This window comes from Pteropus vampyrus, unplaced genomic scaffold (genome assembly GCF_000151845.1).
Source record: "Pteropus vampyrus isolate Shadow unplaced genomic scaffold, Pvam_2.0 Scaffold47, whole genome shotgun sequence".
NCBI lineage: Eukaryota > Metazoa > Chordata > Mammalia > Chiroptera > Pteropodidae > Pteropus > Pteropus vampyrus.
The window spans coordinates 3,792,541-3,811,386 of NW_011888828.1; the positions used below are offsets into that span (position 1 = coordinate 3,792,541).

The window sequence follows — 18,846 nt, forward strand, 5'->3', positions numbered from 1 at the left end:
ACATCCTCCATGAGCATTCCTTCTTCTGTCTCATGTCTTTCTGTACACACCACCTTGTCTCTTATATGTACTTCCAGTATACCCATGCCTGAAATTCTGAAAACAGATCAAAAGCATCAGACCTTTGATAGTGCATATATTCCAGGATCCATTGAACCCCTCTTCTCTCCTTGATTATCAGCTTTGCATATTCTTTGTTTGATTTACTTCACTATGTTTGCTGCCTTTCTTGGTCTATCCCTCTATAGAATTGTGATGAGATTTTAGTCTGCATTTACCTTAATACTAAGTTTACACCCTTTTAGTATATTGCTCTTAGAAACTGAAACTTCATTTCCTGAATTGCATCTGCAAGCAAGATGAGTATATCTCCTGTACTTGTACGCTCCAGGTCGTTAGGATACCATCCAACTCAGATTCCAGTGACTTTATGGTCCCTGTGTCATAGAGGGACATTTCACACTATATGTGTCCATTCTTCCTCCTTCTCCCTCATATTGGCCTTAGACATGACTCTTCCTGTTTTTTTTTTTTTTTCAGATTCTTCTCCTAGTTTAAATTTAATGACATTCTCTTATGCATTCTGATCCTTAAACAGGAACTTTATTTTTCCCCTACTCTTGAGCTTTTTAAAACTTTTCAAGCCTCAGTAAATTATCCTCCAGATTAGTCTTTTAGACTCATTTTTTCCAAGTCTTATGGCATAATGTATGTTCTTTCCATTCCTATCCATTCTTTAATTCTGACATGGGTGGTTAATTTCTTGGTGATTATTTTTCTCTTGCTAAGTAAATTTTATAAGCACAGTTATTTGCTGAAAACATAAAGACAATGATTCTTGTTTAGGACAAAATAGTTTGAGCACTTGATACTATAAGAGGGTGAATTGGCCATTCAATGATATAGGTATACAAGAGTATTTAAGGGTATGTGAGAGTATTCATTGGAGAGTAAGATTACATGGCGAAAATTAATTTTATACAGTAGGTAGAACAAAATAGAGACATAAAATAGTAGGAAATAAAGAGAGAAGTATATACCAGGTGGGAAGATTGACCTATTGAAAAGTGAAGATGGGAATGATTAAGGGAGTAATTTCTGCAATGAACAAAAGTTGAGACCCTCTATTGTGTCAGGTTCTCTAGGCTCTATAGATAGATGGATACAATGATGAAGTAGGTCTCTGCTTTTAAAAAGATTATAGTAAGATGGACATTTATTTAAAAATGCAGTTGAAATGCAGTGTGACAAATGTAATAGTAGATTATATACTCATTACAGTGAAGATACAAATGAGGGAATATAAATTCTGCTTGAATCATTTAAGAAAAGTTTCTCAGGTGTTCACTGGGTTGTGTTTGCTAGACTAGACTCAAAAACAGTTAGGGTATAGCAGAAGTTGGTGACTGAGTAAGGACAGTTTTCATGGTAAATGGAGGCAATACTTATTTAAAGCTAAATTTGGAATTAGCCATTATTGTTTTTTGCTTTAATTAATGTTTCTACTTATAAATCTCAATTACCACTTGACACTTGACATTGAACAGAAAGGATTGCAACCCCATCTTACTTAGAATTCACTATTCTATTACCTCTTCATCTAATGGACGGAAGAATTGGCTGGTGTGATAATAGAACGTGTAACTGAGGTTTATATAGTAAATGATGCAAGAAAAACCTTGTTAACTGGTAGATTTTAATGTTATCGAAATTATAATGGGCATTTAATAATGCATTATAATATATTTTTTGTTGACTTGATATAAAGATATCCCTTTTGTTTGAACTTTTGTATCTAAAACTAGAAAATTCCTTTAAATGATTATTATTTTTTTATAGGTAGTAGATCATCTAGTGCAAAATTACCTTCAGTTCCAGAAGTTGGTTCAGTTCCACAAGACCAAGTTTCAAATATGAGGTATTCATGCTGCAAACTTGGACATGTGTGATTTAGTCCTTTTGATGACTCTTTAAACTGTCTACCTACAGTTCTTTTTTTTAAACTTTCTTTTGTCTCTGTTTTTAGAAACTTACATGGCTTTTAGATGCATAGGAATATTTTAAGAGTTCCTTTTAAAAGATTATGAGATGTAAAAGTTTCATGGGAAGTGTCTGTTTGTGATTAATAAATGCTATATGCATACAAATATGTAATTACACAGATAAGAGCTTATGGCTCTGTGTTTCATATGATTATAAACTGAAAGTTTAAAATTTCTTATTCCTCTTTCATAAGTAAAATGCTGAAATAAAAAGTTAAAGCCAGTCAACCAAAGCCATAGTGATACTGAATTGTAGATAGTTACTGTCATTTAACCTGTTTAATTTGTAACATGCAATTCAGATTCTCACCTGGAATTCTGTGAATACTCCCACCACTAGAGCCCTTGTGGCCAGAGTTCTTCATCCTCCTTACCACAGCTGGAGAATCCATAGCACTCCACAAACACAGGCACTTAGGTACTGCGAGTGTTAGGCTTGCAGTTGGAGTGCCGTCCAGGGGTAAGAGGGCCTGTGAGATAAATAGAGAGGAATAGTATTAAGGGTAGCAGCTGGCATGAGATGGTCAGTGACAGCAGAAATTTCTAGTACCTTGCCAGTTGATAGTTTCAGTAGCAATTTGTTGGTAGTATGAATAAGAAATGCTTTTGATGTGAATAGTAGATAAGTAGTGGCTGTTTGTGTATGTGTTTGGTTTATAAATTAAAAACTGAAAATGTGGATACCTCTGAATTCCTGAAATGTGGGGGCTTTTTTCAACTCATTAAATATATTTTTATATGTGTTAAATGTGTTTTTGTGTATATGCATATATGTACAAATATACATATGGTCACAAAGACATATATTAATGTATATATTGAAATCATTATAAATGTGCCAATAAAGTGTACTGTTTTCAAATGGAAAGTTGTTCAGATTGCATTAGAAATTGTTATATAGAATTAGATGTAAATGAAAAAGAACATGAACTGATCCTTTCTGTTTATAAACATTGATTGAGTCTCTACTGTATGCTGCAGCTGAAAACTTAGAAATGAAGACATAGTTCTTCAACTCAGAGTGCTGATGGTTTAGTGATGAATAGGCAAATTTGATAAAGACTTTAGATAGTTTGTTTGGGTTATAGGGGCTAAAACTGAGTGCTCTGAACACCCTAGTTAAAATGTCCAATAAGAGCTGATGCTTGCAGTGGGTGTTAACCAGGTTGTCAGGGTGGAGGTCAAAATATAAAGAACAGAATCAAAAGGATGTTCCAGGCAGAGAGAAGGGTATGCGTAGCAATAATGAGTCTTCAGGTAGTTTTTAATTTTTCACACAATTTTACATTTCTGTGGGAACCCATTTTAAAAACCAGGAAATTGATAAAAATCTAATGTATAGTTGGAGTAACTTAACATCTTTATGCTAGTATTACAGAGAGACTTGAACATGCTTTGGAAAAGGCAGCTCCTCTTCTGCGAGAGATTTTTGTGGATTTTGCACCTTTTCTTTCTCGAACACTTTTGGGTAGCCATGGACAAGAACTGCTTATAGAAGGAACAAGTAAGTGATTTTTCTTTATTTCACTACGTGTGTGTGTGTGTGCGCGCGCGTGTGTGTGTGTGTGTTTAAATTTCAAGTTTAAAAAGTTAGATGGCTATTAAGAGATACATAGACTTTTATATTAGGTTTTTTTCAGCTTTTGACACAGCTTCTCATAAGAGTGTTTTAAAAAATATGTCACGTCTCATTCTAATATGTTCATTTTTTATTAGTGATTTGGATGAAGCAGAAAATTATGTATTGAACCTAAGAGCTAAGAGTTTTTTTTCTTAACACATTAAAATTAACTATAAGACTAGAGAATCAGAGAGGCTAGTGTTACAATAATTAGTGGGGCATTTACCTGGGGTTTTACTTGAACTTAAGATCCATATAAACAACAGTGTATTGCTGCATATTAAGAAAATGAGGAATGTATTATTACTCCCTATTCGTAGAATTCTTTTTGTAAACAAGTAGAAATAACAGTAATATTGTACTCTATCCTGCTTACATTATACATAGATTACTGGGTGTTTCCTAGGTTGTATACTTTGAAATTGTGTCAAATGAGATAATATGCAGAGGTAGGTTGCTAAGTGGATTGGAAACCATGGAATGGAAATATGGAATGGATGAGAAGTATTTATATGAACCTTAAAATATGGAATGGATGAGAACTATTGGGACTTTTAATTTTACATCCGGAACTTGCTGTGTAGTGAGTGTCTTCAGTTATTAAAGAGAGTAACTCAACCAAGGGAAAGCAGACTTACCCTGAATTTCCTCAGACATTAAATATTAGGTCAAGGAAGAAAAACTTTTTACACAGTTCTATTTAAGAGCTTAGCAGACTGACTTCAAAATACCAGTCTTCATCCCTGAACTAGAATTTTTTAAGGAGAAACTAGAGGACTTTCATCATTGATAATGTAGAATTAATTTTGCATTCAAAAGTGTTTGGACTAGATGTTTTACTAGATGTTTGCTAAATCTGGCTTGTCTGTATCCATGGTTAATGGTTTAGGACAAGACACTTTTATTCTCTTAAAGCTAAAAAAAATCATGGGAGAGCATAGTTATCTGTACTCCAGTCTCTTTAAATATTAACTTACAGCTTTAGTTATTGTAATATTTAGTTATTGTAAATCCTAGGTGATCTCCTAAGGATTTTGTTAAAAGTTGTTTTGCCTTTCTTCTTGTAGAAATAGGGATATTATAGAAATGCAAGTTATCGTTAGGTTAATAGTTTATCTTATCTCTGTTTTAACTATGGGATATTAGCACTTTATTTGACCTTTAAAATATCTATATGTTTATAAGTAATAAGCTTAAGGTAAAATAGGAATTTCATTATCATTTCTGCTATAGATGTATATAGAGTTGATGATGAGTGAGCTCATTTTCATACGGTCAAATAGTAGTAGCATTATATTTATTTAAAAAAGAAAGTTCAGGTTTTAGAAATAATTAAGTTTAGGCTGAAAATTTATTTCGTCTGCTGAAGGATATAATTTATTTAGCCCTAGACTAGTTGATATAATGAAGTAATACAATTTGAAAAGAATTGAATTGAAAATCAAAGGACTTTTTCCTAATTTATACTTCACGTATCAAACACATATCACAAGTGACAATTTATGATCTATATTTTATTTCAACTGTAAAATGAATGTATTAATTATATAGTCTCTTGATGTAGCATTGCAGCTTTTTAGTTGCTCTTTGAATTTTAGAATAGATCCAACAAAATAGGATCACCTTAGGTACTCAGCAGTGTTTAACTTGCCAATTCTAGATCACTTAACAAAATTTTAGAGTCAGTTTTTTACTGATAAATTCAGATAAAATGATAAGGAAGGCGATGCATCATCGCTCAATTATAAACTTGATCAGTTCCTATTCGTTGGACAGTGTTCATAAAAATAGAAAACAAATCTAAGAGTTTTTATGAAACTTATGTATTTTAAGTTTTGAGTAATTTTTGGGGTGGTGGTTTTATACATTGTAAAACAAAAGTGTTGAGTGGAGGCGATTGCAGCATGAGACTGTACAAAAAACATTGGACTAAAAGGCAAGAGACTTTGGTTTTAATTCTGCCCTTGCCAATGACTAGCTGTGTGACCAGGCAGTGGAAAAGTTATTACTTTTAATTAAAAAAAAATTTTTTAAATTTAAATTAATATTTAAAATATTAATAAAATGCAATATCAATTTATTATTACCAATTTATTATTACCCAAGTCATCTTTGTTTTGCCAAAATTGTTTGTTACTGTATTCATCTCCCCTCTTTTTGCTTTAGTATTTAAAACAATGCCAGGCATCATGTTGATTCATCTGTAAATAATTTATAATCCATGTAAAAAAAGATATTTTCTTATATCATAATTGCTGCTGTTATACCTAGTAATATTAATAATAGTTTTTAAATGTCATCTAATACTCAGTTCACTTTCATCTTTATTTAAAATATGTTTTATAATTTTTTTTTTTTCTAATTAAGATACAAACAAAATCAATGTATTTTATTTGGTTATGTCTCTTAAGTATCATTAATGTCAAATAGTTTCCCCCTATTCCTCTGTTTTTATGGTATTGACCTGTTGAAGAAACCTGGTTAGTTGTTCTATAGAATGTTACATATTGTGGCATTCTGTGACCATTGCTTTTTGGTGATGTCAGTTAATAATTTATCCTGTGTATTTTCTAATGACTTGAGGTTAGATTTAAAAGTTAATTAGATGTAATGCTTCTCAATTTAAGTGATAATAACCCTCATTTTCAAGTAGTTATAATCCTTTATAAGGATTGATTTTTATTTTATTTTTTTAAGAGATCTTCCTAAAACAAAAAGAATTAAGTTTATCTTAAAATTGTCATATGTGAGTTCATTGGACACTTTTTATAGATCTAAAATTTATAATGGGGTATTCTTATCTTAATTTCCCTATGTCTTAAAATATTTTTCTGTTTCATCATTACTTATCAATTATTCCTAACTATATACTAAAGACTAAAATAATAAAACAAGAATACTAGAATTGCTTCTAGAATCATGGTGCAATAGGAAACAAGTCACGATTCTTGGATCACCCTCATTTTTCTTATGGCATTTCCCAAAGTACTGCATCAGATTTTAAGAAGGTATACATTTGTTTTCTCAGTGGAGAAAAAACTGGTATTTGGGGAGGGCAAAAATATCTTAGATATTACAGTGGTTTGTGACCATGGTAGAAATTTGCTACAGTACATCTATACAGTAAGTCTTTAGAATTAAAATTTCACGGGGGCACAATTAAGAAAAAAAGGTCCCAAAATGGCTCCTTAGGGGGGAGCAATAATGAAAAAAAAGTTGAAAAATATTGTGTAAAAGAAATCTGTGGATACCATCTTTGTGGTCTTATTTTTAGCTGTCATTAAATATAGTTAAGAATTTAGAAATTTTCATTTTCTGCCAATATTGAATGGTAAGGTGAGAACAATTGACATGAGGAAACATGCTGCAATTATTAGACCATCTGAGGATGAATTTAAAGAGACAGGGAATAGTACTCATAAATTTTACCAAACTCAAGAATTCATTAGTGCATAGTATATTTCTGTGGACAAAAAGGAAATTGGTTTTCTCAGCAGATCATTCAACAGGAAGGAGTTTATTCTACAAAATTTATACAGTGTTTTGTGACAAGAATCTGAAACATCTCATTTTTACCAAAATGGCATGTAACACTGTTCTTCCATTGTTTGTGATCATTTTGTACCACAGTTTACTTGGTACAGTTTCTAAGAGAATAAAAACTAAAGGCAGATGGGTGCATACACAAAGGTGATTGTAAGGAAAAGTTCATATAGAAATGAAAAAATTCATTGGATTGAGCATTCTAAATGGTGTTTGTAAATCTAAAAAATAAAATATTTTGCAATTCTGGAGCAAAGAAGATGGCTGGCCTCTCTTCAACAAAATTTTGAATTATCCAACTTTTCCAGAGTAATGCATGCAATAATGTAAGTTTAAGCAGAAGGACAAGAATTAACAATAAACTAGAACTTATTAGGAATTTATTCGGAACTTGAAATTAATATTCACAAGATGGATATCATGTTAACAGATTCATGAGGAACAGTTGTTTAGAAAGGACATTGCTGATACAGGATAAATACAAATACGTTCAAACCCAGGAAAATATGGAATAAGCATTTGAGTTTATCATGCTTAAATTGTTATTAAAACTCCTAGTAATTATCACCATCCTCTTATCTTTCTGTAAATTATTTAAGTGACTTAAAAAATATTTTTTAAGAAAGGGCTGTTAAGTTCCACTTGCTAAATGGTTATGACAGTTTTTTATGGTATACTTGGAAGATTAGATAGATCAGTGGGTTCAGGTGTTGCTAGGTTGATATCTGGTAAATCATTTAATATTTCTGAGTTTAGCAGTAAGGAGAAACAGTGATAATGGAGGTGAGATAAATAGTTGCTGGTGAAGAAATTGTAGTGGTCTTTCGTCATGAAACTCCAAAAGAGCGTAACACTCTTGCTTTGGTATCTTGGATTTATCTTTTTCGAGGAGACTAAAATTTCGTATCTTTGAAAAACCAACCTAAAATAAAACCAGACTGAACCTGACTATTATTCTGGGAGACCTTTAGAGAAGTCAGATTATGGGCTCTTCAGATCTCTAAGTCTTGTTCACTTTCTGCTAATTGGGACAATAATAGAGAGAGGGAAGGAGGGAGAGAGATAGAGAAAGAGACAGACAGAGAATGGAAAATGATACTTCTGCAATAACTTACAAATTTACTCCAAGTGTTATTTTACAGCCTTCCTTTGGATAATTCTAAGAGTCTGAATGTAAATCTGAAGACAGATTTACTGGTTTATAATTCATTTCTTGCTTTTTCATACATGTAACCAGTGTCACCCAAAAGCAAAAGTTTGGGTCAGAAATAGAAATGTGATTATGTTGTGCAATCTTATACCAAGTCCCTTATTGGGATTATCTCTTGTTTATGTACTCCCAAGATTATATATTTGTGTTTAGGCAGGGAGCTAAATTTGAGAGGTCTAATATAAGGTATCTTTTGTCCTGTAAAGCTCTTTTAAAATTTAACATACCATCTATCCTGGCCTCTAATCCCATCCTTTAGAAATCTACAATACCCCACTCCAAAAACATATGAATTGTTCTAAGGAAACTATGAAATGTTATTTGACGTTTACTATCATTTAACATGCAACTCATTGATCAGTGGATATATTTTTTCTGAGTCTTCACATCCATCTAGGTAACATCAATCCTCTTCTGATTTGCTAACCTTTATTACTGAGAAATAAGTATAATGTTTCTTAAGTAAAAATATAATGTTTCTTAAGTATATAAGTATTGAGCTATCCTGTCATATGTTGTAAAGGGGACAAAAGTGCACCTATGAATCTTTCTAACTTTGGATGTCTCAAGACACTTTTTATCATCAGTGTTCTTTGTCTGAGTGGATAGAAAAGGCTGTACCAGATCATGGCCCAAATTCTTCACCAAAAAGGAAAGCTGGTGTGAATCTGGTTGCTCTAGAATAGAGCAATAAGGAGTAATGACCTAATTGTTGAAAGATCTGAATTTACTTGCTGGAAATAGTTGCTTTTTGAAGTTGAAGTATATAGAACTTCCTATAGTTGGGTTACATTTTATGAAAAAGTGACAAGTTTTCAGACCAAAGGGCTTCAGCAGAGGGCCACACGAGCAATAAGAGATGGAGTATTACTGTGCCTTTTCTTTCAGCCATGGCAATGGCCTGAGGAACTGTGTTCATTTTACCTTTATAGAAACTACAGTTTAGTCTAGTTAATGACCTACTTGCCTAATGAAACATGTAGATGTTCCGTAGCTTATTTTCATGCCAGTGCTGACACTATTACCATCATTTCTATGTTATATATTTTTTCAGACATTGAGAAAAAATGGTTCTAACTTTCTAAAAAGTGAAGAGAGTAAAAAACCTGTTTAACTTGAATGCTGTTTCTAAGGCTACAGGATGCCAGCATGTATCATCAGTAGGTATGAGGCATCATGCTTATGGAGGGAGAGAGAACTATAGAGCAAGAAGATTAAAGAGAGGGAATAAGATGGAATAGGGCTTAAATAGGGAGAAAGAAAGAAGGTAATTCTGTAGCATGTATAGGGCCACCAGGAATTTTTTTAGTTGTTACACCATAGAACCTAAACTTGTGTTCACTTAGAAAAATATAGAATAACATTTATAATTTTTCTGATTATTAGTATTATAATTTAGTAAGTTAGTGCTTTTAATTATTAGCATTGCTTTTTAAAGATACTGGTTATAACCTATTCTTTGAATTACTTTAGGTTTCATTGGAAATCAAAACTAAAGAATTCTTGAGAGAATTGTATAACAGTTTCTTCCTGATATTTTTGTGAGCCCAAATGAAACATAAAAGAGAAAATGTAAATGAATTTATAAGAAATGAAGAATATATAACAGACAACGGCTTGCACTTCTGTTAAGGTTTAGTGTGAGGTCACAGGTCAAGGTACTAATAAGAGTGTTTGGGATGTCTGCTGCCATGAAACAAAATGGAAACTTGATTGATAGCTAGAGGGTTGAAGGGAGAGTGTGTGGTGGAGAAAGCAAAGGTCAGGGAGCCATTTCCCTTCTCTGCATGTATAACAATCAGCTCTCCAAAACAAAATGTAGATGATATTGATCAATATGGCATATGTTGTGCACATTTCTATAAGTATTATGAAATGTCATTATATATGAAGTTGTAATAAATGTTTTAGTAGTTTCAAAGCCGAAATGAAATAATTTATAAAATAAATTGTGTTAGTTTTGAAGCCGAGTTTAAAGTAATTGCAGCGTTACCTTATTTACTCACGTGATCAAATGTGTGCGGGTTTGATTCTTAGCAAGATGTTAAATTTTATTTTAATCAATTTGGACAAAGTTGTATATGACAAATAAATCCCTCATATTTGTTTCTTTGTAATTTTTTTTTAATTCTCTTTAGGTCTGGTTTGCATGAAGTCTAGTAGTTCAGTTGTGGAGTTGGTTATGCTACTGTGTTCACAGGTGAGTGATGAGTATATGTCGAATTAAAAGTGAATTCTCACATAAATTAATTTTGCAAGGAAGTTGTAATTGTTTTATTCGATAATTTTTGTTATAATAATTTTATTTCTTTGCCAAAGGATTAGTTCTTGTCTTTGATTCTAGCTGATGATTTTGAAATTAGTGCTGAGATAAATAGGATAGATGAAATAGAAATGGAGGTTTTTAGAGTTACATTAAAAATGTCTAGATCAAACTATCTTGAGATGGCTAAATTTCTTTACTGCGTGTATTAAGGTTATAGAAACAGATTTATTTCTATACCTTGTGGAGTGCCACTCTTGACTCCCCTGGGAATAATGGGTTTACTTCCCTTTTGTGCAGAGGTTATAAAATGAGTGATAAATAATTTTGAATTCTTGTCATTGCTAATTATTTTTGACATAAAGAGTAGATTTGGGAAAACAACAAAAATATGGCAGCCCTCAAAATAAGATGTAGTAAATAAATTTCTAAAAGCAAAATTACTTTCTGTGTTCAGAAACGTTATACCTTATATGGTAAACTTTAATGATTAAAAAAAAAAAACTTATGTAAAAGTCATGTTTCCTGTGTTGTTTTCTCTTCTGTTTTGTAATTAAATAGATGAATGATTTTATTGAGAGTTTTCTTTGTAGTCTTTTTAAAATGATATCTTGCTGGTAGTAAATTCCCCTACTTAAAACTTTAAAATAGCCTTTTTTAATAGGAAGGATATTGGTCTAGAGGTCAAGGGTTCTGACCCATTTCAAAACCTTTGACCTTCATTTACAACTCTTATGGTTTACTTGCCTGACGAATAAGGATAATGCAAAATTAATGTTTCTTTGCATCGATTTATTTTAGTTCTTATATTGCTAAATTTATTTAGACTGTGCTGATGGACATTTCATGAATACAAATTAAAGAATCATAGGTGTGAAAAATCAATACTGTGCATTGTCAATAAAATGCAATAAGAACAGTTACTTCTAGAGATTATACCTAATAGATTTTTATAATGAACTTGTGAGGAGTAGTTATGTTTCTAGTGGGCTTATTATTCTTAGATTCAGTGAGAATCTTGTTTTGTTTTGTTTTGTTTTTTATAATTTAATCATTTTTTAAAAAAGAAAGCTCCATTTCTTTAAAAGCTGACTGGATAAAATTTCCCATTAAGTGTTCTTATTTGAAATAATCGCATGCTTATTTCTTAGATGGAAATTACCATATGCTATTCTTGTATTGACATGAAATAACCCTTACTTTTCAGAATCATTTGCTTACAGTTTCGGACATTTCTTCACAGCATGATGAGTTGTTTATTGTGATATAATTGTTTCATGGGTGATTTTTGATAATGAAGTTTCACTTTCTCGTGTAGAAGAATTGAATATATTCTTGCTACAGGAAAACTATTTCAGATATAGTTTATTACATAGTCGAATGTAGAAGCTGAAAAGATAAAGAATGACATATTTTAATACACCTATTTGTCATGTATGTCACAGTGCTGTTTAATATTAATCTAATCAAATAGGATATGACGCTCACTTAGTAGAGTTAGTTGCAAAAATCAGATATTCTCAAGATTTTTGTTTGAATAAAATACATTATTGGTTATTTGAAGTCTTTCACATTTTTTATGAGTTCTTCAAAAGTTCCATGGCATCTCTAAGATGTTGCACAGTGTGAAAAATGATGTGAAAAATGAAGCCAGAATTAGCTCCAGATGTATACAGATTGTTCCGGGGTGATAATTACATTTTTCACTTTGAATTTTCCTAATTTAAAGAGGTCAGATTGGCAATCACAAAAGTGATTTATTTTGTTAAGAAGTGAACTATCTTCTTCTACATGAAAGCTTAAGAGAGATGAAATTGAATTTGAAGCCGACATTTTGCAGATATTGGGTGGGGATGGCTTGAGTTTGATTGATATTTTTTTTCAGTCTGAGATAGGGTGGGAAGTGAAAAGCTAGCATCTTGCTAAAATTTTAATTAATTTTTTAAGAGGAGATGGAGAGGATTGAGTGCCAGAGATCGAAAGATCAGGTCAAAAACTCTTTTTTAATCACATAAATAATGGGATATGCTTATGAACTTTACATCTGCAAATTTGATTTAAAACTTTACAAATTAGTTGATGTTAATTTTATGACAATCAGCCATGTTCTGATTATTTTTCTTCATTTAAAACTTTTCTTTTCACATTCTTTTTAACCCACTGTTTAAACTAACTACATTTTATTACAAAAGAGAATGTAGAGCCTAAATTTAAGAAATGAGAAAATGATCACATTGGCTGGCTGTTAAGACCAAATAGATCACTATATATTTTCTTAAAGCTTCAGCTAGGATTATATTTTTCAATATCTATTCATTCATTAATAGGTTGATTCGGCACCTTTTCTTATTTTGTCCCATTTAAGTTTTAACATTGTTAAGGCAAAATGTCATCTTTTAGATTTGAAAAGCTTTCTTCAAATATATTTTTGAGTAACGATATATATACTTAAGGTTTATTCAGATATTGAATCCCTTATAAAATAATTCAAGAGCTACTTAAGCTCCAAAACATGATTTAAATTTTTACCTCTTTGAAATAAGAATGTATATTTTCCTTAGCAAGGTCTGCATTCTCTGGTGCACAGAAAAAAAAATTGAACAAGTTCTCAATTATGTTTCAGATTCAGTTTTTCATAAGCATGTAACTCATTTGTGCCCAGTACTTGTTGTGTATGTGTATAAACCTCATAGAAATCTATATGAATTTAAAGAAAATGTTAAATAGATCAAGTAATAGTATTCTAACATTGTGTAAAGTGTTTGTTTCTTGCTCATTTGACATTAATATCATTTTTGAAAGAATTGACATTGCATTCAAGGCCACTTTATAAAAGCGTTGCATTGCTCATCCTAATTCAGTATGACATACATTCCAATAACACTACCTCCCTTCTTGGGTTTAAAGCTAAATTTATGACTCTGCATTGTGAAGTGCATCATTTAAAAATGGTTTCAACCCAAAACATCTAATAAATAAATAATGTGTATGGCTACTCAGTAGTAGACTTTCTAGACTAGAAATCATTCCATCGGATACTCAACAGTCCACTATCGGAGAGGGCTGTCAGATAAATCTTGTGGTAGCTGCATTCATGTCCTGTAAATCACATATTATTGTCTGAGCCTTCTGCCAGGTCATCTATTCTTTTCCCATTTATCAGAAATGCATAGAGTATATAGAAAAACTAGAAGTACCATGTAGTCTGGCCTAGCATCCTGTCTGAGTAATTAATTAGCAGGAAAAGTTCATTTAAAATACTGTGCTAGTCTGATTTCTCTTTTAGAAATTTTTTTTCAAAATATGTAGATCGTTGCTATTTTGGGAAGTATTTCTTTTATGTGAAGGTAATAATATAAGATTTGGTCATTTTTTGTCAATTTATGATCAAATGTTTGTTTCTATACCTCTGAATTATTGATTTAAAAGTTATAATAAGAACTAGATATCACCATTCTTATGATTCCTTTGTGTCAGTTTTGTGTTTGATTTTTTTCCACTTAAATTTTTTTCTGAGTCTTTATAGATCTTCTTCTCTTCACTCTTCTGTAATTTCACTAATTCTGGTTTTCTCCCATTTGAGCTTATTCCTTCTTAATGTGTGACATTAATGTTAATGCTCTTGACTTTTTATTTCATGAACTTTTTCTTTATATAGTTGTGATGGGTATTTTGGGTAAAGTAGATAATTTAAACAGACCAAAGGGTGGCAGGTGCGGGAAGCAAAGCAGCTCTTCACTGTGGCACAAAGGTGTCTTCCCTTATTTTTAGGCCCCTCTTACTGTTCAGACCTCATTTCTTGCCACACTGTTTTTGTATCTATTTTCAAACTATTCTTAACTATTTAAAGTTATCCAAATGTGCCATCATATTTTTGTGTCTTGGTATATGCTTTTTTCCTAAAAACTTCCTGCTCCAAATTTGGTGACTAATTATTGGCTTCTTCTCATCTTCCAGAACTCAGCTTAATTATTCTGTTCTCAGATTATCATATCTATAGTTGGTATCTTTTTGCTTGTCTTCATCTTAATATACAATGTAGACTGTAACCACAGATTTTAAGTATACATGTGCTAGTTTATTATTTTTTTTATTGTTTATCTCCCTCTCTGTACTTTAGGCCCTATGAGCTATTTCTGTTTTGCCTATTAAAGTATACTTAGTACTCAGCACAGTCCCAGGCACCCGATGGCTGCCCAATGAATATTTATGTAATAAATTAATAATTCAGCCCCCAGCTAACTTCTGGAAGGGTTCTTTGACTCCTCTCTTCCCTACAGCTCTAAGCCTAAGTGAGGTATTTACCCAGAGCACTCACTGGCCCATTTCATTTTTTATTTAAGTCATTCTTTATTTAAATTGTCTATGATTTTTAGTTCTCTCCCATAAGAGCTTAAGTCTTTTGAAGGCAAGCACTGTTTTCTGTTGTATCTCTAATGTCCAGCATAATTACTGTTCAATCAAATATTTACATAATTATTAAATGGTAACATTGGTCATACATGACCATATTCGGGGCTTTTTGCCTTTTGGTCTTTTTCATTATGAAATACCACCATACTTTTGTATATCATTAAAATGTATTGAGTGTTTTTATTAAGTCAGCTGTTTTGTCATTACTAAGACTATAGTCATTTATTAATAAGGTCTTAGTTTTTTATTTTCTTTTAGCTTAATCAGATTTACTTCTTTTAAAAATTAACTTTATTGCAGCATAATTTATATACAATATATGATGCATGTTAAGTTTACAGTTTGATGAATTTTGACATATACACTACCATGTAACAACCATTTCAATCCAGAAAGTTTTCTGTGCCTCTTTGCAATTTAATTGCTACCCTATCACCTCAGGTTGCCACTGATTTGATTTCAGTTATCATGGATGAGTTTTACTTACTGGAGAACGTAATATAAATGGAGATTTACTTTTTTAAAAAAATCGTGTCTCTTAGACTTGGTGCTCTGTATTTGTTACCCTTCAACCTTTTTTTTTTTTAAACTAAAATTCACTATCCAGTGTTAAGAAAATGGTTTGTTTTTCACAAAGAAATAATTGAGCCAGTAAAACAAAGGATTAAGTTGTGCCATCCTCAGAATAAGAATTTGAGTATAAGTTGCTTATTGGAAATATAGGTCTTTTAAAATTCCTTATGCATTTTTTAGCGTATAACGAAATCCTGTTATGGTATGAAGCTTTTATACAGTGATATGATGAGGCAATTAACTATACTTTTAGAATCTTTTGTTTTTACTGTCTTATCAGGCTCAGTTCAAATGCTATCCTACAGAGCTTTGTGTGAATTTATCTGCCCTGAGTCCTCCTCTCTATGCCTTCTTATGGTATTTATTGAATGCTTTTAAGATGAGCCCCTCCTTTTAAGAAACTATAGTGAGAGAGACAAATAATTGTAGTACACATAGAATTTTATACGGACTTTAAGAGAAATACAAAACACAGAGGCAGAGAGTAGAGTTATGCTGGAGTACAAAAAAATTGTATTTATCAATCCATTATTTATGCTGTATTTTTCTTGTCATGAATGAATCAGGTTCCTTTGACTTTCCGTCAGAATTTTTTCCAAGTTTTACCTGTGTTTTTACAATTTCATCAGGATCAATAGATATTAAAGCTCTTAAAGCATTTTCTCTACTCTTTGCAGTACCCATAATTTCCCTTGGTTGGATTTGTGGTAGCCATGTGCTAATTTGATCAGTTCTCACTATCCAAGTTTTTCATTACAGGAAATCACGTTGTGTGTGCTGTGTGATGATAATGAATGTTCTGTGAAAAAAAAGCGTATGGTGGTAAATAAGTTTGGAAAATATTGGTTTAAAAATAATTAGGTTTCTTTACTGAAGGGAACCATCAAGGCCTTTTAGTGTGTGTGTGTGTGTGTGTGTGTAAATATGTGTATATTAATGTCTATTGTTGCATCTGTAATGGGAATAATAGTAACATTTGATCACAGAGTCCTTTTATGGACATAGTGTTTGTAGATGATTTTTGTAAAATATAATTTGAGAAAAGCTACTCTTGCATTAGAGGTGAGGCAGTGAATAATCTAAGAAATGCCTCTTTTTTTGTATTCTGCTTCTGTTTTTCTCTGCTCCTGCAATCACAGTGATTAAAGAAAATCAATCAATATGGAAAATTATGCTTCAATCAAAATAAATTACTTCAGTCACTTGTTCTCGCTCTTTTGTAGGTAATTCAAACATAACTCCCAATTTATATGTTGTTTCTGAAGGTGTAGATCTTCAGAACTGATTACAGTAAGAGTTGATATTCCTTCTAGAACAACCTAAGTTTAACCAGGCATGTCTCTATGTGTGTATTTTTTACAATATTTTATGCAGAACTAACCCATAGTTTACGAATAAAATATTTTGACACCAATTAATTATATAGCTATTTCCTATTTTGGTTGAGTGAATCACATTACATTTTTAGTCAATATTATGTTTAATCTCTGTTTTCATGTTCTAGTATGTAGCATAAAGTGAGAAATCAGGGTCAGAATATATTTTACATTAGTGGGATATTACATATATTAATGGGATATGACCTATCTATAGAATTGAACTTTACTGTGCACCTAAAGAGGTCCAAAGAAAATGAAATTATTCTGTATGTGAATGCCATATGATATAGTGTCTAATGAAATAAACTTTTATTAAGATTTTGTCAAATAAATGAATAAAATTTTAGCTATAGACTATAATAGTACATGGCGAAATTGTACAGTGGCTGATCTTTACATGTCATCCATTTAAACAACCAAGATTTGAGATAGCTTGCAATCAAGACCTAGAAATAATAAAAAAAATATGAAATCATCATTAAAGAGGTTAGTAGGGTTAAATAATTAAGAATCAAGAAATTACTGATGGTTAAGTACAGGTTTTGTTTTGTTTTTACTGCAACTTGTAATAAGTCTTGTTTTATAAAGTACAATTTGTGTATAAGGCAATTTCTAGAGATAGTAAACAGAATCTATCTTGGTGATCCTTAACCCTGAGGAGTGAGTGGAGAATGAAATACTGGTAGTTAAAATTCATGCAGATATATTTAGGAACAATCATTATATTTACATAGGAATTTGCTCTTCTTCTGATACAATCCGAAGAACTCAGTCTTTGCAACAAACATGTTTTGGCATGAGGACATACCAAAATCTCTCTGTGAATATATAATAAAGATACTCAATTAATATATGTTCACTTATTATAAATTAAAATAATTTCACATTTTATTTACTCTTATTCATTTTCAGTTCTTAGCTTAGATGCCCCAGCATTGGATTAAGGGGTGCAAATTTACGAGCTTAGAGAACTCTATCTTAGAGTTAAATTTATGGAGATAAGTGCTAAAGAAGAGTTAAATTTATAGACATGAGAGCTATTTTAGTACTTGTCATGCTATATTTTAATTTTTATTTTATTAGATTGAAAAATTCTTGAGATCAGGAAACCATTTCTTGTTTATTTTGTCTATATTGTTTTTTAGTGCCAGGATTATAATAAAGTAAACATATAATAGGTATTTATTGAATAAATTGTTATAATTTGTTTAGGTAAAGTTGCCTTTAAAATTCTTGAGATTTTGATTCATTAAAAAGTATTTACCTTAAAGAACAGACACCATTCTATTTTATAATTGTCTTTTATCCAATTCTGTCTTAATCTGAAAGGCAAGTTAGCCCTTATATATAGGCTTCAAACCCTAATTCTGAACCCTTACCTGATGCTTACTTAAATGTTTTAAAGTAAGAAAGTGAAACATATTAAAGCCCTTTTGCTTGATCGCCTTTGGGTCTCAGAAGGACCTACCTGGTTAGAAGAGTCACAGCTGATGACTTCTTATGGAGAAATCAATTTTGTGCATGTTGGTTTTCCTTTCTGTAGAATTATTTCTAGCACCTTTAAGCCACTACTTTTTAAAAAGTAGTGACATTGACATATATACTACAATGTAACATTGGTTAAGGAAATCCAATAAGTTTCAGCTGTACATTTTAACAGTAAGATACATATATTTTTACTCTGTGTTTATTTCTCATAGTTAGATTTCTTTCTTTCACCACATATTTGACCTGCTTTACCCCATCTACCTTCCCCCTCCCCCCTCCTCTCTGGTAACCACTAGTCTGTTGTCCATGAGTCT

General features: G+C 31.5%; 1 protein-coding gene across 5 annotated transcripts in view; it reads left to right on the forward strand.

Annotated features, from left to right (window-relative positions):
• Positions 1 to 18,846, forward strand: part of LRBA (LPS responsive beige-like anchor protein) — a 573,246-nt gene that overhangs the window by 143,558 nt on the left and 410,842 nt on the right. For all 5 annotated transcript variants that reach the window (XM_023530214.1, XM_023530213.1, XM_023530212.1 and 2 more), the window contains 3 exons: positions 1,840 to 1,918; positions 3,413 to 3,546; positions 10,555 to 10,616. In XM_023530214.1, coding sequence (XP_023385982.1) covers positions 1,840 to 1,918; positions 3,413 to 3,546; positions 10,555 to 10,616 — 275 coding nt within the window. The remainder of the gene's footprint in view (positions 1 to 1,839; positions 1,919 to 3,412; positions 3,547 to 10,554; positions 10,617 to 18,846) is intronic.